This window comes from Xenopus laevis, chromosome 3S (genome assembly GCF_017654675.1).
Source record: "Xenopus laevis strain J_2021 chromosome 3S, Xenopus_laevis_v10.1, whole genome shotgun sequence".
Lineage (NCBI taxonomy): Eukaryota > Metazoa > Chordata > Amphibia > Anura > Pipidae > Xenopus > Xenopus laevis.
The window spans coordinates 7,215,214-7,242,500 of NC_054376.1; the positions used below are offsets into that span (position 1 = coordinate 7,215,214).

At 41.6% G+C, this 27,287-nt stretch overlaps 1 protein-coding gene across 2 annotated transcripts in view; it reads right to left on the reverse strand.

The window, feature by feature from the left end:
• Positions 1-4,279: 4,279 nt before the first annotated feature.
• rfx4.S (regulatory factor X4 S homeolog) overlaps positions 4,280-27,287 on the reverse strand; it is a 59,511-nt gene continuing 36,503 nt past the window's right edge. Inside the window, exons 6-18 of one of the 2 annotated variants that reach the window (XM_018254855.2) lie at positions 26,603-26,816; positions 26,397-26,474; positions 24,212-24,375; positions 23,327-23,427; positions 19,806-19,864; positions 18,520-18,664; positions 17,191-17,285; positions 16,848-16,965; positions 14,472-14,591; positions 14,053-14,208; positions 9,783-9,885; positions 9,472-9,610; positions 4,280-4,815 (exon numbers count right to left, since the gene is read on the reverse strand). In XM_018254855.2, the coding sequence (XP_018110344.1) occupies positions 4,561-4,815; positions 9,472-9,610; positions 9,783-9,885; positions 14,053-14,208; positions 14,472-14,591; positions 16,848-16,965; positions 17,191-17,285; positions 18,520-18,664; positions 19,806-19,864; positions 23,327-23,427; positions 24,212-24,375; positions 26,397-26,474; positions 26,603-26,816 (1,747 nt within the window). In that variant the 3' untranslated portion in view covers positions 4,280-4,560. Of the gene's footprint in view, positions 4,816-9,471; positions 9,611-9,782; positions 9,934-14,052; positions 14,209-14,471; positions 14,592-16,847; positions 16,966-17,190; positions 17,286-18,519; positions 18,665-19,805; positions 19,865-23,326; positions 23,428-24,211; positions 24,376-26,396; positions 26,475-26,602; positions 26,817-27,287 lie in introns of both variants that reach the window. The other variant, XM_018254854.2, reaches the window with a different exon arrangement.

A 27,287-nucleotide genomic window follows, 5' to 3' on the forward strand; every position in this document is an offset into this window, starting at 1 on the left:
TGTGAAAACGCGTTTCGCAGCTGTACAAGTAAAACGCATCTTCGTGGTCATGACACACGTTTATCATAATAGATACTGGGAATGGAAATAGTTACAAGGAAGAAATACTCAGATAAAGTTAAAATCCATTTATTAAATATCTTACCCATGGGGTAATAAGTCCGCTTGATATCTTCAGTGTGTCGCAATACACAGTAGTACCGAGTACATTCATGTTAATGGGCTCTACCACAAAAACTCACAGGGTTACACACAAGGAGTCAAACACAAATTTGCGGGGACAGTAATAAGGGCAAGTCAGAGAGGGCTTTGGTAGGGACGGATGATAAAGGTTCAAACTGGGCCTCGTTTACTAAAATAAATTAATGTGATATGCCACCTTAAAGGAGATCTAAAGCCTAAAAACGAATATGGCTAAAAATGTTATATTTTATATAGTGAACTTATTGCACGAGGCTAAAGTTTCAGCTTGTCAATAGCAGCAATGATCCAGGACTTCAAACTTGTCACAGGGGGTCACCATCTTGGAAAGTGTCTGTGACACTCACATGCTCAGTGGGCTCTGATTGGCTGTTGAGAAGCTAAGCTTAGGGCTCGTCACTAATTATCCAGCAGAAAATGAGCTTCCCTGGCTGTAATATAAGCTGATGCTACAGGTTTGCTGATTATTCAATTCTGATGCTAATTGCACTGGTTTCTGTGCTGCCATGTAGTAATTATGTGTATTAATTACTAATCAGCCTTATATTGTGACATTTCTATTCTATGTGTACTGTATATTGTGAGTGGGTCCCTAAGCTCAGTAAGTGACAGCAGCACAGAGCATGTGCAGTGAATCAGCAGAAAAGAAGATGGGGAGCTACTGGGGCATCTTTGGAGACACAGATCTTTACTGCTAAAGGGCTGTGGTTGCCTTGGGCTGGTACAGAAGCACAAACATTTCTAGCTACTTCTTTAGTTAGGCTTTAGTTCTCCTTTAAGTCACATTGAGGAAATGCTTTCTCTAGGCATTTTCTATTTATTTTTGTGCCCATTTACGTACCTAATGTAGAGCACTCTGCTAGCAGATGAGGTCCATTATATTGAAATATTAAGCTTATGCCAGTTTACAGTATATCCCAGCTAGGGATGGGCGAATTTGACCCGTTTTGTTTCTGCAAAAATTCGCAGACGCCCATTAAAGTCTATGGGTGTCAAAAAAATAGTTGCGTGGCGAAATTTTTTTGACGCACGTTTTTTTTTTTTGACGTATGACGCCATACAAGTCTATGGCCATAATTTTTGCAGCTAAACAATGTGAAAAAATTCGCCCATCCCTAATCCCAGCCCTTCTGGTTCCCACATCTCTATCCCCAGCCCTGTACCACAACCACAGCACATTGTTTCCCACAAACACACAAGTGTAGTCTTCTAACGATCAGTATATTGTATGTGGATGCTGGAATGCTTTTGCCGCTCCCCTTTCGACCGATATACAGCAATCTTGCAATTTGAATCTATTTAATAACTATAAACAAGCTGCTGTGTAGCCATGGGGGCAGCCATTCAAGCACAGGATACACAGTAGATAACAGATAAGTACTACTATAGTTTATATAAACAAGCTGCTGTGTAGCCATGGGGGCAGCCATTCAAGCACAGGATACACAGTAGATAACAGATAAGTACTACTATAGTTTATATAAACAAGCTGCTATGTAGCCATGGGGGCAGCGATTCAAGCACAGGATACACAGTAGATAACAGATAAATACTACTATAGTTCATATAAATAAGCTGCTGTGTAGCCATGGGGGCAGCCATTCAAGCACAGGATACACAGTAGATAACAGATAAGTACTACTATAGTTTATATAAAAAAGCTTCTGTGTAGCCATGGGGGCAGCCATTCAAGCACAGGATACACAGTAGATAACAGATAAGTACTACTATAGTTTATATAAACAAGCTGCGGTGTAGCCATGGGGGCAGCTATTCAAGCACAGGATACACAGTAGATAACAGATAAGTTCTACTATAGTTTATATAAACAAGCTGCTGTGTAGCCATGGGGGCAGCCATTTAAGCACAGGAGTCAAGTATTGTATACTACAGAGGTCATCTGTTATCTGCTGTTTAACCTGTGCCGTTTCTCCCTTTTCAGCTTTGAATGGCTGCCCCCATGGCTACACAGTAGCTTGTTTATATAAACTATAGTAGTACTTATCTGTTATCTACTGTGTATCCTGTGCTTGAATGGCTGCCCCCATGGCTACACAGCAGCTTATTTATATAAACTATAGTAGTACTTATCTGTTATCTACTGTGTATCCTGTGCTTGAATGGCTGCCCCATGGCTACACAGCAGCTTGTTTATATAAACTATAGTAGTACTTATCTGTTATCTACTGTGTATCCTGTGCTTGAATGGCTTGTCCCCATGGATACACAGCAGCTTGTTTATATAAACTATAGTAGTACTTATCTGTTATCTACTGTGTATCCTGTGCTTTGAATGGCTGCCCCCATGGCTACACAGCAGCTTATTTATATAAACTATAGTAGTACTTATCTGTTATCTACTGTGTATCCTGTGCTTGAATGGCTGCCCCATGGCTACACAGCAGCTTGTTTATATAAACTATAGTAGTACTTATCTGTTATCTACTGTGTATCCTGTGCTTGAATGGCTGTCCCCATGGATACACAGCAGCTTGTTTATATAAACTATAGTAGTACTTATCTGTTATCTACTGTGTATCCTGTGCTTGAATGGCTGCCCCCATGGCTACACAGCAGCTTGTTTATATAAACTATAGTAGTACTTATCTGTTATCTACTGTGTATCCTGTGCTTGAATGGCTGTCCCCATGGATACACAGCAGCTTGTTTATATAAACTAAAGTAGTACTTATCTGTTATCTACTGTGTATCCTGTGCTTGAATGGCTGCCCCCATGGCTACACAGCAGCTTGTTTATATAAACTATAGTAGTACTTATCTGTTATCTACTGTGTATCCTGTGCTTGAATGGCTGTCCCCATGGCTACACAGCAGCTTGTTTATATAAACTATAGTAGTACTTATCTGTTATCTACTGTGTATCCTGTGCTTGAATGGCTGTCCCCATGGATACAGAGCAGCTTGTTTATATAAACTATAGTAGTACTTATCTGTTATCTACTGTGTATCCTGTGCTTGAATGGCTGCCCCCATGGCTACACAGCAGCTTGTTTATATAACTATAGTAGTACTTATCTGTTATCTACTGTGTATCCTGTGCTTGAATGGCTGCCCCCATGGCTACACAGCAGCTTGTTTATATAAACTATAGTAGTACTTATCTGTTATCTACTGTGTATCCTGTGCTTGAATGGCTGTCCCCATGGATACAGAGCAGCTTGTTTATATAAACTATAGTAGTACTTATCTGTTATCTACTGTGTATCCTGTGCTTGAATGGCTGTCCCCATGGATACAGAGCAGCTTGTTTATATAAACTATAGTAGTACTTATCTGTTATCTACTGTGTATCCTGTGCTTGAATGGCTGTCCCCATGGATACAGAGCAGCTTGTTTATATAAACTATAGTAGTACTTATCTGTTATCTACTGTGTATCCTGTGTGTGAATGGCTGCCCCCATGGCTACACAGCAGCTTGTTTATATAAACTATAGTAGTACTTATCTGTTATCTACTGTGTATCCTGTGCTTGAATGGCTGTCCCCATGGATACAGAGCAGCTTGTTTATATAAACTATAGTAGTACTTATCTGTTATCTACTGTGTATCCTGTGCTTGAATGGCTGTCCCCATGGATACAGAGCAGCTTGTTTATATAAACTATAGTAGTACTTATCTGTTATCTACTGTGTATCCTGTGCTTGAATGGCTGTCCCCATGGATACAGAGCAGCTTGTTTATATAAACTATAGTAGTACTCATCTGTTATCTACTGTGTATCCTGTGTGTGAATGGCTGCCCCCATGGCTACACAGCAGCTTGTTTATATAAACTATAGTATATAGTTCCAACAGCGCCACCTGCTGGTCAGTTTCTGACCAGTCTGACCACCAAGTAGTCAAGGAAGTTGTCAGGAGAAAGAAAGAGGCTGCTCTGATGTTCTTCTGCTTAGGAAATCAATTAGAAACCTTTCTCAAATCTTTCCTAAGCAGAAGAACATCAGAGCAGCCTCTTTCTTTCTCCTGACAACTTCCTTGACTACTTGGTGGTCAGACTGGTCAGAAACTGACCAGCAGGTGGCGCTGTTGGAACTAAATTTATTCATATTAACAGCACATGTATCCCTTAATATCTTGGAATAAAAAGAAAATAAATAATGAATGTAAATGACAAAAGGGCTTAGAATAACACTCATCAATTTTACATTCACTTATTTTAAAGGTTTACTTATCCTTTAACTTAGAAAAGGCACAGCCTGGCCCATATAGTGCTCTACATAAGCAATAAAATCTCTTTTTCTACAGTGGCATTGCCAAGTTTCTCTGTACAAAAACGTATTTTCGTAGTTCAAGAAAAAAAAAAGACTTCAGTATTGACAAAGTTCACCGGCACCGTCTTCATTTTGCCCATCCCGCGCTGGCCTCCCCGTTAATGTAGGCGACGCCTGGGAAATGCTGCATGTGTTCATAGTCAGAGTTTATCCGTGGTGCCAGCGACGTGTACATCTCACTTGCGTTTGAATATCTGGGGCTGGTGAAACAGGAGTTGGTTGAGGCAACATCTGGCCAATGGGGTGCCACCTGGCTGGGAAGGAGTCTTGTTGCACCACTCATAAGGCAGGGCTCCATTCGCGTTTGGCTGTTAAATGGGTACTGAGATAAAATACACAAAAGCACAGATAAATTAATGAAGGTGAATGTTTAAAAACCATTAAAACATCTGGAGCCTGGCTAATTAGAAAATTAATAAAAGCCTGAGTCAGGAGTACGAGTAAGTCCCCTCCAGAGGGTTTTTATTGCCTTCCTCTGGATCAACTGGCAGTTAGGCAGGTTAAATAGAGTTAGAAGGTTGAACTTGATGGACGTGTGTCTTTTTTCAGCCTAACTTACTATGTTACTAGCGCCCACCACCCTCTGGACACAAGCTGTGAAAAATAAATTCCACTGCCCGAAAAATTCTTATGTTGTGGCTTTGGCAGGCTTCAAGGTATCTCCAAACTTAGGGGGTTAATTATCAAAATCCTCCGAATTAATTTCATTATTTTCTAAAATATACTCCCGACGGGTTATTTTCCCTTATTTATGAATTAATTTTCTCTAAAAAGGGTAAAAACTTGACCAAATCGTGAAAATCATCAGAAAATTCAAATCATACAAATTTTTCATATTTTCCGCCCAAGAAAATCAGATTTTTTCCCGAAAACCACGAAATCTTCGGATTATTACACGAAACCCAAGCGCAGATCAGGATATCTTTAGGACATCTCCCATTGACTTATAATCAACCTCGGCAGGTCTCAGATGAAGGATTTTCGGATTCTGACTTCTTTCATCCTCAGGGTATTATAAACCCCGAAAAATTCTAGTTTTTTTCGCTCTAAAGATTCGGATTTTATAGTAAAAAAACAAATTTTTCGAGTTTTTGCCATTCGTACTTTAATAAATAACCCACTTAAAGTCTGCTAAAAATCCTTTAAACATTGTTTTGCCTCCAATAAAGACTAATGATATCTTAGTTCAAGTACAAGCTACTGTTTTATTATTACAGAGAAGAAGGAAATCAGTTTTATAAATGTGAATTATTTGATTAAAATTAAGTCTATGGGAGCCTGCCTTCCCTTAATTCTGAGCTTTCTAGATAACAGGATTCCACACAACAGATCCCATACTTGGGATCAAATAATTCAAAACATTCATTATTGATTTTCTTTTTTTTTATTCCAAGATATTAAGGGATACATGTGCTGTTAATATGAATGAATTTTGTTCCAACAGCGCCACCTGCTGGTCATTTCTGACCAGTCTGACCACCAAGTAGTCAAGGAAGTTGTCAGGAGAAAGAAAGAGGCTGCTCTGATGTTCTTCTGCTTAGGAAAGATTTGAGAAATGTTTCTAATTGTTTTCCTAAGCAGAAGAACATCAGCGCAGCCTCTTTCTTTCTCCCGACAACTTCCTTGACTACTTGGTGGTCAGACTGGTCAGAAACTGACCAGCAGGTGGCGCTGTTGGAACAAAATTCATTCATATTAACAGCACATGTATCCCTTAATATCTTGGAATAAAAAGAAAATAATGAATGAATGTAAATGAAAAAAGTGCTTAGAATAGCACTCTCATCAATTTTACATTCACTTATTTTAAAGGTTTACTTATCCTTTTTAGAAATGATCATTTCCAGAGGTTTCCATTGGCTCTAATATTGACCAGCAGGAAATATGATTAAAAAGGGAGCAAACTCAGATGTTGTTTTTTTTTCCAGCTCCCCGCTTGCAGCTGCATCTTCGAAAGTTTACGGGGAGAGCAAAAGTCTATAAATATTACAGCTCGTTAGGATGTTCTATTGTGCGGCGTTTTGTATTTTGACTGAAAACATGGAAAATGTTACCATCCTGGGTCAGCTAATTGACAATGAGTCATTATTTTGGACTATTACAATGAAGGGGCCAATGTTTTGAAACGAGTCCCTTGGCATGTGCCTGATCACTCTCCCCGGCAACTTTTCTATTCAGCCCTTGTTACAATTTCCAGCCTTCGCCATCTGCACAGATGAAACTTGTTGCTTCTTTCATTCACCTTTCACACCCGGCATCCGGTTTAGTGGAGACTTCTCAATCGCTTGGACTCAAAAACCACCGGCCCCCTGTAATCTTTCCGAGGCATAAAGGGGCTATTTGTTGTGGGGATACTTAACAGGAAATTACCATATTCTGGGTCAACTAACGTCTAGTTTCGTTTATTCCATATGAAATATGTTAAACTCTTTTGCTTCAACGGTTTTAGTTTTGTTTTTTTTCCAAAAAATGTTTTTCGAGGAGTCGCCCATAAATACGTGGTATAATATTTTACTGTAGTTGTCACTGACTGATGTGGGAGGATGATGAATATATCGTAAACAATTTACCCCAAGCATAACATTAAGGAATGTTAAGAGAAGTTCTATTATAACAGTAATGGAAGTCTGAGGCGATGTCTGATGTCTAATAAAAGATCATTTAAGATAAAGGGCAAAAAATGGGCAGAGTCAGCCATGTTTTTCCACCAGAGCCAGGCCAACACAGGAGTCATGCACCGGGTTCAACCAGTGCCGTAACTAGAGTGCACTGGGGCTCCCCTGCTATAAAGCACACTCCGATCCTCATCCTCACAACCCTCCTGCCCCACCTCTGCCCACTCCTTGCCAACTTGAGCCCCTCTTCCCCAACCACAGGTAAGAGAGCAGTTGGGGGGAAGTTCTTGTTAGCTATACACCAGTGATCCCCAACCAGTAGCCTGTGAGCAACATATTGCTCTCCAACTCCTTGGATGTTGCTCCCAGTGGCCTCAAAGCAGGAGCTGATTTTTGAATTCCAGGCTTGGAGGCAAGTTTTGGTTTCATAAAATCAGGTGTACTGCCAAACAGAGCCTCAATGTAGGTTGACAATCCACATAAGGGCTATCAATAGCCAATCACAGCACCCCAAGAACATTTATTATGCTTGTGTTGCTCCCCAACCGCTTTTACTTCTGAATGTTGCTCATGGGTTAAAAAGGTTGGGGATCCCTTGTCCGGGTCCAGGTCCCCCTTGGACTGCTGGGTCTTCTTCCTCTATATGTCGTACAGTTTTGGTCTCCAGCGCTCAAACAGGACATTATTGTATTAGAGAGGGTACAGAGAAGAGCAACTAAGCTGGTAAAGGGAAAATCTTAGCTATGAGGAAAGACTGGCCAAATTGGGGATGTTCACTCTGGAGAAGAGGCGCTTGAGTAGTGATATGATAACTATGTATAAATTTATAAGGGGATCATATAATAATCTCTCTAATGCTTTATTTACCAGTAGGTCTTTCCAGCAGACACAAGGTCACCCATTCCGATTAGAAGAAAAGAGGTTCCGCCTAAATATGGGAAGGGGTTTGTTACAGTGAGAGCTGTGAAGATGTGGAATTGTCTCCCTGAATCAGTGGTACAGGCTGATACATTAGATAGGTATAAGGAAGGGTCGGATGCTTTATTCACCAGTAGCTCCTCCCAGCAGACAGGAGGGAGCCAATGAGATTAGAGGAGGGAAAGGGGTGTTACAGGGAGAGCTGGGAAGTGAATCAGTGGTACAGGCTGATACATTAGATAGGTATAAGGAAGGGTCGGATGCTTTATTCACCAGTAGCTCCTCCCAGCAGACAGGAGGGAGCCAATGAGATTAGAGGAGGGAAAGGGGTGTTACAGGGAGAGCTGGGAAGTGAATCAGTGGTACAGGCTGATACATTAGATAGGTATAAGAAGGGGTTGGATGGTGTTTAGCAAGTGAGGGAATACAGGGATATGGGAGATAGCTCATAGTACAAGTTGATCCAGGGACTGGTCCCATTGCATCTTGGGAGTCAGAAATACATTTTTTCTCCCTCTGTGGCAAATTGGAGAGGCTTCAAATGGGGCTTTTTTTTGCCTTCCTCTGGATCAACTGGCAGTTAGGCAGAGTTAAAAGGTTGAACTTGATGGACATGTGTCTATTTTCAACTTAACTTACTATGTTACTATGTACAATAGTTACACCACTGGGTCCTGTTATGGTTCAACCCCACCCCCCAAATCACTCCCCTCCAACTGGCATCTCTTTCTCCTGAACCCCCCTCGCACCCCAAGGCTCTTGACCACTGCTCTTTCCCTGGCCCGGATTTGTGGCCTGGGCCTAGGGTGGCAAAATCTCAGGGGTGGCACGTAACCCAGCAGCATTCTAGGGAGCCCTGGGGAGGTGCTGCATGCGTGTGCGCTCTGGCGCCTGGAGGGGGTGCACGCGGCTTAGGGGCGCTAAATTAGGAAATCCGGGCCTACTCTCTCCCACCCACTGTAGATATTCCGAATGCCACCCCATCGTTATTCCCTATGTACGTTCCTCTTCTGCCTACTCTATGTTAAACCCTATTTATACCTCAGATTTCTGGGCGCAGTTTTTGAACACAAAGACCTGCACCCGCCCCCCAAAAATACATTGCTGCCTGCATTTGGCAATGCTGCATTCACATGAATCAGCCAAATGCATAGTGATCACTGATTGGCCGCAAAGCGGATGAATAATAGACAAGATGAGCCTGAACTACTTCACTTGTCCCTTATAGAGGTGTTATTATTTCCTTAAAAATGTTTCCCCAGCTCTCCCCGGCAAGCTCCCCAATAAATACAAGAGGGTCCTCTCATAAGAATCCTGCCAATTCTGTGTCCCCTAGATCCTTATTGTTTGTCCCTGCAATCAGAGGCAGGAGCATTATACATATAATATATATATAATTCATCAATATCCAGTAAGTAACCAGGTCTACATGAAACAATACCCACCTGGGAGCTGCTTCTGTGATAGGCAGTGTAATGTAGAGGTCCAGAGAGGCCAGACTCCAGCGGTAATGATGTATACGGAGATGCTATTGGGTGGTGTCCTTGGTTACTGTAAGTCCCATAGTTATAGCTTCCCGTGTATCTATAACAATAACATAGTGTCAGAATGTCCATTTAAATGATATTGTATAAGGGGAATATGTAATGCTGCTGGATGTGTTTTTAAGAAGCCTGGCCAGTTGGCACATGCCCATAGTAAAAGCTACTGACGTCCAGGGAACTGAATCCAGGGTATGTCAATGTAAGTAACTTACCCATCTTCTCTGTGTGGATATACAGGTATTCTGTGTGGGACTGATGGGGTCATGTGCGGACTCCTCGGGACTTGCTGACCGTTTTCTCCAGGTCCATTAGCAGCTGTAGTGACAGTGTAAGTTAGAGACCATGTGTATGATGGTGTTGTACCTAAAGCAGAATGTAAATACACAGTCAATCTCTGAGCTGGAGTCACCAAGATATCTATATTCACAGACATGGTTTAAAGCATGTTCAACTATAGGGAGGGGGAGGGGGCTCAGAAACATTTTTTACCAGTTACTTAAACCTTCAGTAAAATGACTTGTTTTGAAATAATATATAAAAATCTCACTTAGCATACTAATCCTACTTATTTATAATATCCTTAAATAAGTGTTTATAAGAACAGTTACCTGCCTACATTTGGCTTTCAGCCTTGTGTCTTTATATGGTCACAGAACAACCCCTCAGTGACTTCTAATATCCTTATCATTTACAGTAGGGGGTACATTATCCCTTATAATACATGAGTGATACTCAGAGTTCCCTGTATAACTCAGACTGCAGCCTTGTGTCTTTATATGGTCACAGAACAACCCCTCAGTGACTTCTAATATCCTTATCATTTACAGTAGGGGGTACATTATCCCTTATAATACATGAGTGATACTCAGAGTTCCCTGTATAACTCAGCCTGCAGCCTTGTGCCTTTATATGGTCACAGAACAACCCCTCAGTGACTTCTAATATCCTTATCATTTACAGTAGGGGGTACATTAGCCCTTATAATACATGAGTGATACTCAGAGTTCCCTGTATAACTCAGCCTGCAGCCTTGTGCCTTTATATGGTCACAGAACAACCCCTCAGTGACTTCTAATATCCTTATCATTTACAGTAGGGGGTACATTATCCCTTATAATACATGAGTGATACTCGGAGTTCCCTGTATAACTCAGCCTGCAGCCTTGTGCCTTTATATGGTCACAGAACAACCCCTCAGTGACTTCTAATATCCTTATCATTTACAGTAGGGGTACATTATCCCTTATAATACATGAGTGATACTCAGAGTTCCCTGTATAACTCAGCCTGCAGCCTTGTGCCTTTATATGGTCACAGAACAACCCTCAGTGACTTCTTAATATCCTTATCATTTACAGTAGGGGGTACATTATCCTTATAATACATGAGTGATACTCGGAGTTCCCTGTATAACTCAGCTTGCAGCCTTGTGCCTTTATATGGTCACAGAACAACCCCTCAGTGACTTCTAATATCCTTATCATTTACAGTAGGGGGTACATTATCCCTTATAATACATGAGTGATACTCAGAGTTTCCCTGTATAACTCAGCCTGCAGCCTTGTGTCTTTATATGGTCACAGAACAACCCCTCAGTGACTTCTAATATCCTTATCATTTACAGTAGGGGGTACATTATCCTTATAATACATGAGTGATACTCAGAGTTCCCTGTATAACTCAGACCTGCAGCCTTGTGTCTTTATATGGTCACAGAACAACCCCTCAGTGACTTCTAATATCCTTATCATTTACAGTAGGGGGTACATTATCTCTTATAATACATGAGTGATACTCAGAGTTCCCTGTATAACTCAGACTGCAGCCTTGTGTCTTTATATGGTCACAGAACAACCCCTCAGTGACTTCTAATATCCTTTTCATTTACAGTAGGGGGTACATTATCCCTTATAATACATGAGTGATACTCAGCGTTCCCTGTATAACTCAGCCTGCAGCCTTGTGCCTTTATATGGTTCCAAACCTCCTTCAATACCCCTGTCTCTTACACTAGAGGTTGATTTAGATTTCAGGTTTGGGACCACCCACCTAGACTACAACATTAGTATTTACTTATGTAGATGCACCAGGAAGAAACATAAAAAAACTCTCCAACAATGGATGCAATAAGCAATTAGCATTTCTATAGACGCCACCTAAAGAGAATGCAAACAGCCCCTTAGAGCACAACATCAGTCTGCACGGGTGTACATGACAGCTTTGCTACTGGAAGGGATCAGAACAAATATTAACAGCTCATCCCAACTGGGCAATCAGATAGCAATGAAACTCAGTGATGGGACAAAGCAAAGAGTTTTAGCCATTAAAAATACTTGAAGATTGACAGTGTTGGACTGAGCCTCCTATAGCCCAGCAGAGAACCTGGGTTATTATGGTTTGGACCCACCAGGAGATCCTCTCATAGGAGGATCCCCAATATTTTTTTTTACCTCTGAGCAACATTGAAATACAAAAAGAGTTGGGGAGCAACACAAGCCCCTGGGTAGGGTTTTTTTTTGTTAAGGGTTTGTTTCTCCTTTAAGGCCTATAGCTCAAATTGTGTATTTTATATCAAATATTTGAAAAGCATTAAACATTCCTCTCCCTCCCACTGTTAATTCATTATTCAACTCAATTGTGTCAACGTTTAAAATAAGAGCAGCCTCTTTCTTTCTCTTGACTACTTGGTGGTCAGACTGGTCAGAAACTGACCAGCAGGTGGCGCTGTTGGAACAAAATTCATTCATATTAACAGCACATGTATCCCTAAATATCTTGGAAGAAAAAGAAAATAAATAATAAATGTAAATGACAAAAGTGCTTAGAATAGCACTCTCATCAATTTTACATTCACTTGTTTTAAAGGTTTACTTATCCTTTAAGGGAACCCTGTTACTAGAGTTACCTCTAGTAATTCCATCACCTCCAACTGGCAGTAATTTTTTCCCAGTTTTGCTAATAATTATTTTATATTATCATACAGTAATAAACTCTACGGAAGGGGCAAATGCTACCCAGAGTGAGAATATCAGAGGGACTGTAAAGCAATAAAGTGCAGGATTCCTTGGATCCCAAGAACACGGATAAACTGAAAAGAAAACGTGTGCATGTGTAATATACCCAACAATGAGCGACCATTATCTCCTGGGCCGGCCACTGACAAGAAAGGCATTAGCCTGGCCCATAAACTGCTCACGGGGCAATAAAGACATCACTGGAATATAAAACATTATCATTTACTCAAAGGGAAAATCCCTCAGGGGTTTAAACCACAAATTCCAAGGAGTAATTTAACTCCTGTGTAATAAAAAAAGCACCCCAGTAAATACTAAAGCAGAACAAAATGACTGCCTGCTGGATAGGAGGAAGCAGAATCCCCTTGTATGTGTAGTTCAGCTTGGACTGTTATATAGAAGGTTTATATACCCTTTAAATGGGTTGTTCACCTTAAAAATAACTTTTAGTATGATGTAGAGAGTGATATTCTGAGACAATTGGTTTTCATTTTTTTTATTTGTGGTTTTTGAGTTATTTAGCAGCTCTCCAGTTTGTCATCTCTGCAATCTGGTTGCTAGGATATAAATTACCCTAGCAACCATACGCTGATTTGAATAAGAGTCTGGAATTTGAATAGGAGATGCCTGAATAGAAAGATTAGTAATAAAAAAGAAGAAATGACAATAAATGTGTAGCCTAGTTAGTGACCCCCTCCCCCATTGGAAGGCTAGAATGAATCAGAAGAGGGCACATAATTAAAAAAACTATATATAAAAAGAAAAAAATTAAGGCCAATTGAAAAGTTGTAAATGATAAGGATATTAGAAGTCACTGAGGGGTTGTTCTGCGACCATATAAAGGCACAAGGCTGCAGGCTGAGTTTTACAGGGAACTCTGAGTATCACTCATGTATTATAAGGGATAATGTACCCCCTACTGTAAATGATAAGGATATTAGAAGTCACTGAGGGGTTGTTCTGTGACCATATAAAGGCACAAGGCTGCAGGCTGAGTTTTACAGGGAACTCTGAGTATCACTCATGTATTATAAGGGATAATGTACCCCCTACTGTAAATGATAAGGATATTAGAAGTCACTGATGGGTTAGTCTGTGACCATATAAAGGCACAAGGCTGCAGGCTGAGTTTTACAGGGAACTCTGAGTATCACTCATGTATTATAAGGGATAATGTACCCCCTACTGTAAATGATAAGGATATTAGAAGTCACTGAGGGGTTGTTCTGTGGCCATAAAATTATGTATATGTAATGTATACATTTGTAGTTAGATGGGGTCAGTGACCTCTATTTGAAAGATGAAAAGTCAGAAGAGGAAGGCAAATAATTTAAAAACTGTAAGAAATAAATAATGAAGACCAATTGAAAAGTTGCTTATAATCGGCCCTTCTATAACATGCTAAAAGTTAATTTAGAGGTGAACCACCATTTAAGTGTACAGATCATATCTCTTGGTTGTACGTTACCTGTTGTGGCTGCCACTCCAGTTTCTGGGGACTGGTTGCTGACAGGTGAACTTGCAGATGGAATTTCGACTGAGGAAGAAGAAGCGGCCGGTGAAAATGGAACTGGTGAAGGTGTGGAAATTGCAGGTTCCCCCAGTACTATTTCTTCTCTAATTTCTGTTAAAAAAAAAAAAGGCAAACATTTTCCTAATACAGGTTAAAATATATATTTTCTCCAGCTCTCTGCCCAAACTTGATTTACAGATTTCAGGAGACAATGTAGAATTATATAAAATAAAGTCATTATTATAACACAGGTAAAAATAAAACCAGGGGCTTGTCTTATATACGGAATGTGATACATCAAAGCAATGAATAATCCAATTATTGTACAAAACGTGCCTAATAATTAAACTGCAGGTAAAGAACTAGAATCTTACCCCCCTGCGCCTCTCCCTTCATGGCCCTCATGAGTTCATTGGCTCTCTCTTGGCAGTGTAACGACTCCAGCAGGTAAAGGACGTAGTCATCAAACATTAGGTGAATTAGGTGAAACGACCCTAAAAGCCAAGAGAAAATAAAGTCAAAAAGAAATTGTAATTCGTGTGAGTTGCCAGGGCCGTCTCTTTCTGTGTGTAGAAATGAGGGCTGGGCGACCCCTAGAGGAACAGCACAGGGTCGGACTGGGCCGGTGGGACACCCGTAAAAAACCTGGAGGGTAGTGTTGCCATCTTTTTTCTTTGGGGAAAACGGGCAAGGGCCGGGTGATGCCGGGGGTGGGTGATGCCGGGGGCCGGGTGGGTGCAATTACCAATTGGCAGATTGCCATGTCATTCACTTCAATGTTCTGGCCAGATTTCCTCCATATGGAGTGCCCCGGCTAGGGTTGCCAGGGGCAATCCTGGGCACTTTCCTGCCTGAGGTGGCCTTCCTTTTGCCGCCCGCACGGCACTCACCTTTTCAGCGCCGGAGGGGGTCGGGGTCGGTCCACGTCGCTAGTGCGCTCTCTGCACTAGAAGAGCCGAATTTCTGGGTTGAAAAACGGAAATTTGGCTCTTAGTTACTTGGAACGCCATTTTTGCCGCCCCTGGCAACCAGGGGGGCGCTGCCACCTGAGGTGAGTGTCTCAACTTCCCTTTATTAGTGGAGCGCCCCTGCACCCGGCCGGTATTTTACTGGCCTAGCTGGTAAAACACCAGCCAAGGCTCGGGCCCGTATTACAATTTTACCGGCAATGTAGCTGCGAGTAAATTTGTAATACCCCTAACAAAAGCCCTTGGCCTGTCCCAAATCCGCTCAAACCTTACCTTAACTTCGCCTTCTGACCATTGCGTACCGTGGCTCCACCCACCTTTACATAATGAACCGCCCCTTTTCAGAAGCGTAACTAGAGGGGGCGGGCCCTGGCGCAGGACGCGCAGCCGGGCCCCCGCCCCCCTCCGTACACCCGTTACTTGCCAGGAATATGCGCCGAACATCGGCGCGGATTGCCGGGGGGCCCTGAGGGGGTGCGGCCCTGGCCCGCTCGCACCCCCTGCTCCCCCGGTAGTTCCGCCACTGCCCCTTTTACACCATGGCCTGCCCCTTTTACATCATGACCCACCCCTTTTACATCACGGCCCACACCTTTTGTTCCCGCTCCCCACCACCGGCTGGTGGAAATTTTATGAAAAGGTGGCAACCCTAGCCCTGGCTATTGTGGGCCCCACTGGCCCAGACCTGCTACGAGCCCTTGCTGCCCCAACCTCCGGCCCTGGTTGCTGGAAAAGAAAAAAAAAATGTACGCACATGTGTGTGTGGGAGGAGCTGTGGGGTAAAAGGGGTTGCGGCTGGAGGCCTATGAGATAGAAGCCCTGGTGGGCCCCAGCCCCCCAGTCTGACCCTGGAGCAGCAGGATGCGTTTGCCAATCGCAGCGCTGCCTTAACAATAGTAAATGAATGAAGTTCCCTGTCAAGTCCGTGCTCCTATTGGCTGTCCATCCACAAAACTGAGGCTGCTTGGCATCCAATAGTGCAGTTTCACTGAAGCAGCCGATTACTTTATAAAGTATATTCTTACGTTACACATATACGACAATGACAGAAACCTGTGAACTGGGCCCCATTGCAAAAACACATTTGGGAAGATGACAACCTGCCTCCCCTATTCCAAGTCTCTCAAATTCTTATTCTTTCTCACTTTTCTATTTTCAGGGGGCTACGGTCAATGTATGGTCAGGGTGGAGGTCAAGCCTTATATAAAGCATTATATGACGTTTGTGGTCTATTTCACCATAAGGGGCAGCTTTATGATCACAACTCTCAAACTCTTCAAATTGTGAATTTGCTAAACGAATTTTAATTTGAATCTCCAGATTTATCATACTCTTAAGAACCAAAATTCGACTATTCGCCACTTAAACCTGCCGAAATACTATATAAATCAATGGGAGACGTCCAGGGATCAGTTTGGTGATGTTTGCAGCCTTCCTGACATTCAAGTTTTTTTCTCCGAATCAAGGTTTTTTTTTTTTTTTGACAACTCGAATCGAGTTTTTTTTAATTTGAATCGAGTTTTTTTAATTCAAATCGAGTTTTTTTATATTCAAATCAAGTTTTTTTGTATTTGAATCGAGTTTTTTTAATGGAATCGAGTTTTTCTAATTGGAATCAAATTTGATTCGAGTTTTCGGGTCGATTTAATCCTCCCGAATTCTTGAGAAAATTTTAAATTATAAATACATTTTCGAATTTGTGGGAGTTTTAAAAAACTCACATGAATTCGAAATTCGACCCTTGATAAATGTGCCTCCCTGTGTCGCCTTATCCAAACTTACCAAAGCTCGGCGCGCTGTGCAACGTCATATCCCGAATGACTCTTGTACAAAAGCACGACCAGATTAAAAGGAATTGCTGGGCTACTTTCTTCAGCGACCCTTGCTTTTTTGAGGCTACCTACAATAATAAAGAACAGTGGGTTAATAATAATATAAAAGAATCCCCAAATTCTACTGTATGTTAAGGTGCCGTAAGGCAAAAAGCTGGGATGAATCTCTCTTGGGACAGCTTGTTACACAGAATCATTCATAAATAAAGTATAATCAACTCTAATCGTTATCATTACTGTATCTGATTATCTTGTACATTTCTTAGTAAGTGACTAAATGTCTGTGAACTCACTTTTACTACACACCGGTCCACCATGGAATCCAGCCAGTCAATGTAAGATTCGATTGGAGACTGCTCCTCTAGCAAATGGTCAAACTCCTGATATACTACAAATGGAAATTTAGAAATCATCAGTTTAACCTCAACATAGATAGAGGATAGATATCAGACATAGCTACAGTAGATATAATAAATGAGGGAATCTCCTAAAGGGATACTGTCACAGCAAAACATCAGTTAATAGTGCTGCTCCAGCAGACTTCTGCACTGAAATCCGTTTTTCAAAAGAGCAAATTGATGTTTTTATATTTCATTTTGAAATCTGACATGTCAGTTTCCCAGGTGCCTCCAGTCATGTGACTTGTGCTCTGATAAACTTCAATCACTCTTTACTGCTGCACTGCAAGTTGGAGTGTTATCACCCCTCCCTTACCCCCCCAGCAGCCTAAAAACAGAACCAGTGGCATAACTAGAATGCTCCGCCCCCCTGCATAATGATTTACCCTTATGTATCATTAAAAAAACACGAAAAATTGGATCGGGAAAAAACGCGACTTTTTTGGATTGTTGCACGAAAACCGAAACTTTAGATTGTCTCACGAAAACCACAACTTTTTCGGATTGTCCTGTGAAAAATCAGGATTTTTCAGATTTGACACCCAAAAAGTCAGAATTTATTCTGACAGAAAAGCCCAAAATGTTGGGATTATCGTATGAAACCCAGCGCAGACCATAAAATCTTCAAATTGCAGATAGGACCTCGACAGGTTGAAGATGGAGTATTTTCAGATTTGACATTTTTACAACCTATATAATATAATAAATCGCAAAAAATAAAATTTTTCCAGTTTTTAGCATTTGGCCATTCATAAACAACCCATTTAAAGAGAAAAATCCCAGTGTAAAACCAATAGGTTTATTATCTCACCAGTAATACGTGGTGCAGATATTTCTTTGAGAACAAAGAGGCTAAATAGATGGAATAATAGATTATAGTATGTAAAGAATAGAGACTAGGAGGATAGAGGTTGAGTGAGGAGAAGAAGATAATAGTACTGAGAGTGGGCCCCTGGTCTATGGTTCTTTGGTGGGCCCCTGGTCTAAGGTTTTTGGGTGGGCCCCTGGTGTCCCAGTCCGACACTGCACCCATTTAGATCCAACCGCTAGAGTACACCTATTAGACTCAACTGCACGCACCCCACCACCATTTTACAAATCCATTAGACCCAATTGTCCCTCCTAAATAAGGAACATTAAGAGAGTTTCCACTGGTCACAGCCTCCAGTTTTTCAGGTGGAACCTTTAATAGTGAACTAAAATAAAAATGCGGTTCCTTCTTACATTGGATGATAAGTTTCCTGTGTTCTTCTCTAGAGTCTTCTATTGTATAGAGACTTTGCTTGTTGATGCTATTCAGGTCAACATTTCTCCAGTCCTCCAGCATCTGAAACGTAATATCTCCACTGTGTATTACAGTCCTGGATGCCTGCAATTCAGGTAAGTACATAAACGGGTTTAGTCGTAAGCAATAACAGATTGACTATGTGCCAATATTCATGGTTCAGGAGTTGTATTTTCTCTTTTATTCTGGGAGGCTTGGGCCTAATTCTTAGAGAATGGAGGCAAGTACAGTGTGCGACCTATTGGTGAGATGTGGACAGCTGCAGTTCAACAAACTGTGGTTGTAGTTAAAATATGAGTGATATATGGGTCAAGATAAACTCCAATCCACGTCCGCCTGCAACTGGCTTCCCCTTCCTGTCATAGACCCGCCCCACCACAAATGGGCAGGCACGAGCCTATAAAACCGGAAGCCGGAGGCGTAAGGTCGCCCACGACCCGCAAATGGGGCAGCGAGGTTGGCCCAGGAACAGCAGGTTATCGGGCCAGCCTGCTCATCACTACTGACAGTTGGTTAAATGACGGGTTTGGTTAAAGCTGGGAAAGGTTTTATAGGTGGTAATGTTTTAAGAGTCTATTTCTGATGCCAGTGTTGGACTGGGATGACAGGGGACCACCAGAAAACCTTAGATCATTGGCCAACTTTCCAAACTATTACTATTGCTCCTCTCCTCACTCATCCCTCTTTATGCTCCTTGTCTTTTAGAACTACCTGTACTTACTATATTCTTTCATTATTAAGCATTTTTTCCCCATAAAGAAATAGGGAATGACCATGAAATAGGCTAAATGGTTAGAAGCAAGAGGGCCCACCAACACTTGGGCCCACCATGAGTTTTCCCGGTATACGGGTGGGCCAGTCCAACACTGTCTGTTGCTACACCTTAGGGGTCATTTACAATGCTCCACATAGTTTACCAAAAAGACTGAAAGTATCATGTTATATGGTTTTCCGACAAACCCAAAGGTCAGCTTCTCAACAGCAGCCCAAAGCACTCACTGAGCATGTGCAGTGCCGCTGACACTCAAAAGATGGCCTAACAAGACCTAAGATGGGGAGCTGTTCAGTACAACATTCAAGGCCTGGATCATGATTGTTATAGGGCTGCTGAACATCTAGGGAGGTAGAGTATGATGAGCAGCAATTCCAGGTATTATCTTAGTCCTTTCTATTATTTTTGGTAGGTTTTACGGTACCCCGTATCTAACGCCCAACTAGTATTTACCTGACAGAGATGGTTCAACGACGTTTGCCTTCTAAGTATTTGTGAGAACCTTTTCGACACTAGGAAGAAATGAGAAGATACTTTATTAGTTAGAATTTAGCAAACTTTATACTAACCCGGCATCATGGCAAAAACATAAGAATGAGGCAAAGGGCATAAATCACACAAATATATATTGACTTTTGATCAATAGCTCAAAGTGAATGTAGACTTTATTGTGGCTTTATAATGCAGGCTGCAGCTGGGACCCTTTTCTTATAGCAAGTAAATGACGTTTCATTCCAAATCCTTTGGGGGGTTTCTTGTCTTTCAAATTCAAAAACAAAACGGATAGAATTATGATAAACCCACAGGTACAACGCGGCTCTGCCTCCTACTCCTCATCATTAATCCTTTTTTTTCTTAATTAATGTGCAATAGATTGAGTGGCTTCTGAAAGAGAAAATTATAAAGCACGACTCAATGGTAGTGGCCGGCCCGCTGAGCGCAGCTATTTGATATTTACCAATGCGCTCATTTATGCAGATTATTTAAGTGCGGTACCTTAGCCTAATTCTATGGCATCCCAGTATAATGGGAGAAAAACATTATATTCCAGCTTAATTAGACTCAAAAGCGTATTAAGACTTTACACAAAGGTTACAATAAAATGAGAACATGGGGATATATTTTTCAGCTGAAAAAAATAAAAAAAAATAATTTTTGGACTAGGGAATAGTCCAAATTCAATTTAAAAGAAAAAAAAATAGAAAATTCAAATATCTAAATTTATCACGTACTGTCTCTTTAAAATTTCGACTTCAACCATTCGCCATCTAAAACCTGCAAAATTGCTGTTTTAGCCAATGGGGGACCCCCTAGAACCTATTTGGAGTCAATTGGTGGAGTTTGAAAAATCAAAGGTTTTTTTTGGGAAAAACTTCGATTTGTACGATTCGAATGTGCTATTACTTTGATTCGTATGATTCGAATCTAATCGGAAATGGACCTATTTGGCCAAAATAAAAACAGATTTTTTGATGAATGTCAATTGGTCTTTTTTAATTAGAATTTCGAAGTTATGGGAGTTCAAAAGAAACTCCCATTACTTCGAAATTCGACCCTTGATAAATCTGCACCGAATGTCTCTAGTTCCGACCACATGAGCTGAACAAAGAGCTGGATTCTCAATGAGAACAGTTCGGTTTTTCTAAGGTCTGTTCGCGGGTTCAACTTTCTGTTTGGTTTTCAACCTTGTGAAAACTGGACAATAATCTGGCCACTAAATAAAATCATTTATAGGGAATAAAAATGCATCAGTTAATAGTACTGCTCCAGCAGAATTCTGCACTGAAATCCGTTTTTCAAAAACAAACAGATTTTTTTTATATTTCATTTTGAAATCTGACATGGGGCTAGATATATTGTTTTCTAGGTGCCCCCAGTCATGTGACTTGTAATCTGATAAACTTCAGTCACTCTTTACTGCTGTACTACAAGTTCCCTTTTCCCCCAACAGCCTAACAACTGAACAATGGGAAGGTAACAAGCTCTCTGGTAGATATAAGAACAGCACTTAATAGTAAAAATCCAGGTCCCACTGCGACTCCTTCAGTTACATTGAGTAGGAGAAACAACAGCTTCCCAGAAAGCAGTTCCATCCTAAGGGTCAGCCACACAGGCAGATTCGGGAGATTAGTTGCCAGGAGACAAATCTCCTCTTCTTACGCGGTGACTAATTTCCCCGATTTGACCAACATAGCTTAGTTATTATCAAGTACAGGTAATTATCACAAAACCAAAAAAAAAAAAAATAATATTTTTTTTTTCTGAATTAGCATTGCTGTACTTCAGAGCTTTCTGGAAAACAGATTTCTGTATAATAAATCCCCAGTGCCAGATTTGCAAATAGGGTTGCCACCTTTTCTAAAAAATTTTACCAGCCGGTGTGGGGGGGCAGGAATGCAAATGGGGCGGAGCCACACACAGTGATGCAAAAAGGGGCGGAGCAACACACGCAATCGCGAGAAGGCTGAAAACAAAAAGGGAAGTTCTGAGCAAATTGGGGGCAGGCCAAGGGCTTTTTTTTTTTTTAAGGGTATAACAAATTTACCGGCAACTACATTGCCGGTAAATTTGTAATACCAGCCCCGGACTTGGCAGGTGTTTTACCGGCTAGGCTGGTGAAATATCGGCCGGGTGGCAACCCTATTTGTACATGAGGCACTCCTAGGCTGCCTTTCCCCTGCTCCCCCTAGTCCCAAGCACGACATCATTGTGCCCCTTCTGACATCATTATGCCCCACAGTGTTTGTTCAGATTTAGCTGCCGGCAAAGATGGCAACCCTAATTCTGACGCACACGTATAAGGATGTCGTTTACAGTAGGTTACATTGTAAAATGCCCATACTGCAAATTATAAATCAATTCTGGCTGAATGATGCTTGATTTACATTTATCAGAATTGTCTTTAGAGGATTTAGGTGATAGTAGGGATGACGGGTAAGGAACATGGGGGGTAGTAGTTAGATAACAAGGCAAGATGGTGACAATATACAGGGTCGGACTGAGGTGCTTGAGGCCCACCGGGGCTACTGCCTAAGGGCCCCCCTTGCCGCTCTGGAACGCCGTGTTTGTCCTTACGCACGCGGTGCCGACTTTGTAAGTATGGGCGCAGCGTGACATCAGTGCGCACACGCAAAATTGTTATTTCACTGCGACCCCGACAAAGTGGGATCGTGCCACTAAGAAGCGGATCTAGGCCGGTTTCCCGCCGGCCCAGTCCGACACTGACAATATATCAAGATGGCAACAGAAGGACAACATGACAGCGATATCTGTGTTTTCTAGCAGCCCTTGGCTATTAGGGGGTACTGTATGTTGTACTTCATACTCTATACTAGGGGTCCCCGTTACCCGTGAGCCACATTCAAAAGCAAAAAGAGTTGAGGAGCAACACAACCATGAAAAAGTTCCTGTAGATGACCAAAAGGGTTGTGATTGATTATTTGGTAGCCCCTATGTGGACTGGCAGCCTACAAGAGGCTCTGTTTGGCAGTACAGATGGTTTTTATACAACCAAAATTTGCCTCCAAACCTGGAAATCAAAAATAAGCTCCTGCTTTGAGGTCACTGGGAACAACATCCAAGAGGTTGGAGAGCAGCATGTTGCTCACGAGCTACTGGTTGGGGATCACTGCTCTATAGAAATAATGTGTAAGCTCTACATTGAAATATCTGAATAACACAATGAATATTGCTTTGTGCCCCCTGCTGCTGAAACTGTATTTTTACATGACATGAGGAGGAATGGGTCTCCTGGGGTCCATCAGAGAATACGACAGCCCGGGTCAATTTTAATTAGATAAAGAGGTTTTTTTATATTGGGCCATGATGGAAATAATGACAGTTTGATGGGAATTCTCTATGGCTGGGGACAACTAAGGGCCGGTTACATGGCACCCTGGATGCTGCATTTTATTAGCTGAAAAAGAAAAGAAGAGGTAACAATATTATTCATATGAAATGAAATCAATACCTACGCTCAAATTTGATGTTCCGCAAGTTTTCTGGAAGATTGTGGAGAGCGACTTTTAACCATTCGTCCAGTTGTTTTGCGAACTTCCTTATGACTTGGGTCAAGCTGGAATGAGAAGGAGGCCCATCATATGGCTTCATATGTTCCAATAAAGGCTGAAAACTCACAAAATTAATACCTTTAACTTTAAGGGCAGAGCCACACACTACGATTCGGGGAGATTAGTTGCCCGGAGTGCGTCGCCGTAAAAAGAGGAGTGGTCAAAAAAAAATTCCAAATTGTTTTTTCCCCTCTTTCAATTTCCAGAATGTTGGGAGGTATGGCAACCCTAGCCCTAGCCCTAGACCTTTGTGGCCTTTCTACAAATCCAGGTCTGCAGGGAGTGGTTATCTGGTTACCTTTCCATTGTTCTGCTGATGGGCTGCTGGGTTGATATCACTCCAACTTGCAGTACAGCAGTAAAAAGTGATTAAAGTTTATCAGAGCACAAGTCACATGACTGGGGGCAAATGGGAAACTGAAAATATGTCTAGCCCCATGTCAGATTTCAAAATTAAATCTAAAAAAATCTGTTTGCTCTTTTGAAAAACGGATTTCAGTGCAGAATTCTGCTTGACCAGCTCTATTAACTGATGCGTTTTTCCAGTGACAGTATCCCTTTAACCATAGCTATTGTATAACATACTAAAAGTTATCTTAAACGTGAACCACCCCTTAATAACTAACTTCTTGCTCCCTATGCCCTTATTGTAATATATTATTCTCCTATGTGGTTTCTCTACCCATGGCTGCAGTTAAGCAGGAACAGAAGGCATTTTACTGTTTTTAAGAGGATTTGGAGGCCTAACCCATAGTTATATATATTTATATACTGGAGAAACGTACTAACCTGTCTGGCAGAGCTTGCAACACAGTTGGCATCAAGACTCCTGAGATTGCTTTGTAGAGGATAGAGTCACAAACCCCGACAATATTTACCACGGTGGATGAACCCAACACAGGAAGCATATGGGGCGGCATTCCTTGCCAAAAGTGCAGTAGGAAACTCTGAACCTAAAGAGAAGCATCAATTACACCCCTACTGGGAGATCAAACCAACTGGTACCAATCTTCAAATATTGATTAATAATACACAAGGAAAGTGAAGCTTAATTATGTCATTACCTATAACTGGTGCATAGTGATGTCACTTTTGTCACATGACATGACTCATGCGTGAGTTCCATGACCTGCCAACAGCTTTGTGTTTTTATATCAGGGTAGGACTGGGCAGGTGGGATACCAGGAAAAACATGGTGGGCCCCGTTGACCCAATCCCACGCTCTATGGCACTGTGGCTGCTCCCTCTCGTCCAATCACAGCAGTGAGTTGAGTAAGGAGGTACAATGTATGAGGCATGGAGATGTCGTGAGGGTGGTAGGGTAGACATTACGATAATGGGGCCTTTGATCTAGAGTTTTGGCACAATTGGGAAATGGTAAGAAGGAGTCTTCCAAGCCTGTCTCTAATGCTGGCAGGACCAAGGGCAAATATTGTTGGTATGGTCCCATTATTTATGATATAACTTTCACTGGTTGAGTGTTAAAGGATTTGTAGGTTGAACAGGCATGGATTGAATCCGTAAAATACTTCATATCACAGTTTAGGTTCCCATTTAAAAAAAGTTTAATGGTCCAACTCTTTACTGGCCCCATCTTCCCCAGCCGAACCCTTTGTCATATGATCCCCTGTTATGCAATAGGAGTCGCAGTGGGGTGTGGACTTTTACTATTAAGGGATAAATAAACCTTTAAAATAAGTGAATGTAAAATTGATGAGAGTTCTATTTTAAGCACTTCTGTCATTTACATGTATTATTTATTTTCTTTTTATTCCAAGATATTAAGGGATACATGTGCTGTTAATATGAATGAATTTTGTTCCAACAGCACCACCTGCTGGTCAGTTTCTGACCAGTCTGACCACCAAGTAGTCAAGGAAGTTGTCAGGAGAAAGAAAGAGACTGCTCTGATGTTCTTCTGCTTAGAAAACCAATTAAAAACCTTTCTCAAATCTTTCCTAAGCAGAAGAACATCAGAGCAGCCTCTTTCTTTCTTCTGACAACTTCCTTGACTACTTGGTGGTCAGACTGGTCAGAAACTGACCAGCAGGTGGCGCTGTTGGAACAAAATTAAATCATATTAACAGCACATGTATCCCTTAATATCTTGGAATAAAAAGAAAATAAATAATGAATGTAAATTACAAAATGGCTTAGAATAACACGCTCACTTATTTTAAAGGTTTACTTGCCCTTTAAGTGCTGTTTTTATATCTACCAAGGAGCCGTTATCTGGTTACCTTCCCATTGTTCTGCTGATGGGCGGCTTGGTGGATAAGGTAGAGGGGTGATATCCAGGTCCGGACTGAGAATTAAAATAGACCCTGCCATTTCAGGTATACAGAGGCCCAATCAGCCCACACAGAGGCCCAAACAGCCCACCACCAGCCCACTTTATACTGACTTTCTATGAGACCTTATAGCAGCCCCTCTGGCATTTGCCAAAACCCACAGATTGTCAGTCCGGGCCTGGTGATATCGTTCCAACTTGCAGTACAGCAGTAACGAGTGAAGTTTATCAGAGCACAAGTCACATGACCGGGGGCAGCTGGGAAACTTACAATATGTCTAGCCCATGTCGAATTTCAAAATTACATATAAAAAAAATTAGTTTGCTCTTTTGAAAAACAGATTTCAGTGCAGAAGTCTGCTGGAGCAGCTCTATTAACTGATTCATTTCCCCTGTGACAGTATCCCTTTAACCATAGCTATTCTATAACATAAGTTATCTTAAAGGTGAACTACCTCTTTAATAACCAACTTCTTGCTCCCAATGCCCTTATTGTAATAAATTACTCAGAAATGTGGTTCCTCTATCCATGGCTGCAGTTCAGCAGGAACAGAAGGGCTTTTACTGTTTTTAAAGGGATCTTGGAGGACTAAACCATAGTTATAAGATCCCCCGTATTGCAGTTATTATACTGTTTTTAGCTTTTAGCCTACAAAATGAACAGTAGAGAAAATCTCACTGTACCTCATCAAAGTTGGCTCGGATAACAGTGTCCAGTATCCTCTGGCAGTGGGTTCGATACATCATAATAAAAGTAGAAATCTGGAGAATCAGAAATGAAGGAGCCGGTTAAAGCTACGGTACATGGCTGGAAGCTCAATGTTCTTTAGATGTTCTTGGAGGCAATCAAGCAATCAAGGGACTGGGGAACTAATTTGTATTGTGGGTACCTTTTCTTTTGGAAGGCTGCTTGGCAGATTTAGATCTTTGACATTTGGAAACTCTGGCAGTAAAGTGCCGAGCTTGGATCGTGGTGAATATGTTACTGTCTGCTTGGGGACTTCTTTTTTCCCTGAGTCGTTGACCCAAGCTGCTCCTTTCTTGGAATACATTACATCGTAGTACTGGGAGCTCTCCTTCACCGCTATGCCATAATAATGGTACCTAGAGCACAAAAACCTTGTTACACAGACCCATAATCACACACACCAGCTCCATACAGAAGTCCACGGAATTCTCTTAAAGCTGAATACACCATAAATCCCCCAGAAGTTCTCTAGACAACAGTAGGTAGGAGTGTGAAGAGCAGCTGTAAGGGCAGAGACACACAGTCCGATTGGGGGAGATTAGTCACCCGGCGACAAATCTCCTCTTCTTCTGGGTGACTAATCTCCCCAAACTGCCTCTCGCTGGCTAGAATGTAAATTGCCGGTGGGATGGCAATCGTAGCGCTTCATTTTCTGAGGTCACCCGAAGTTTCCTCGTGAGACAAACTTCGGGGAGATTAGTCGCCCAAAGAAGAGGCAATTTGTCGCCGGGCAATTAATCTCCCCGAATCTTCAGGTGTGTCTAAGTCTACTAGAAAATCATGTAAACATTAAATAAACCCAATAGGCTGGTTCTGCTTCCAATAAG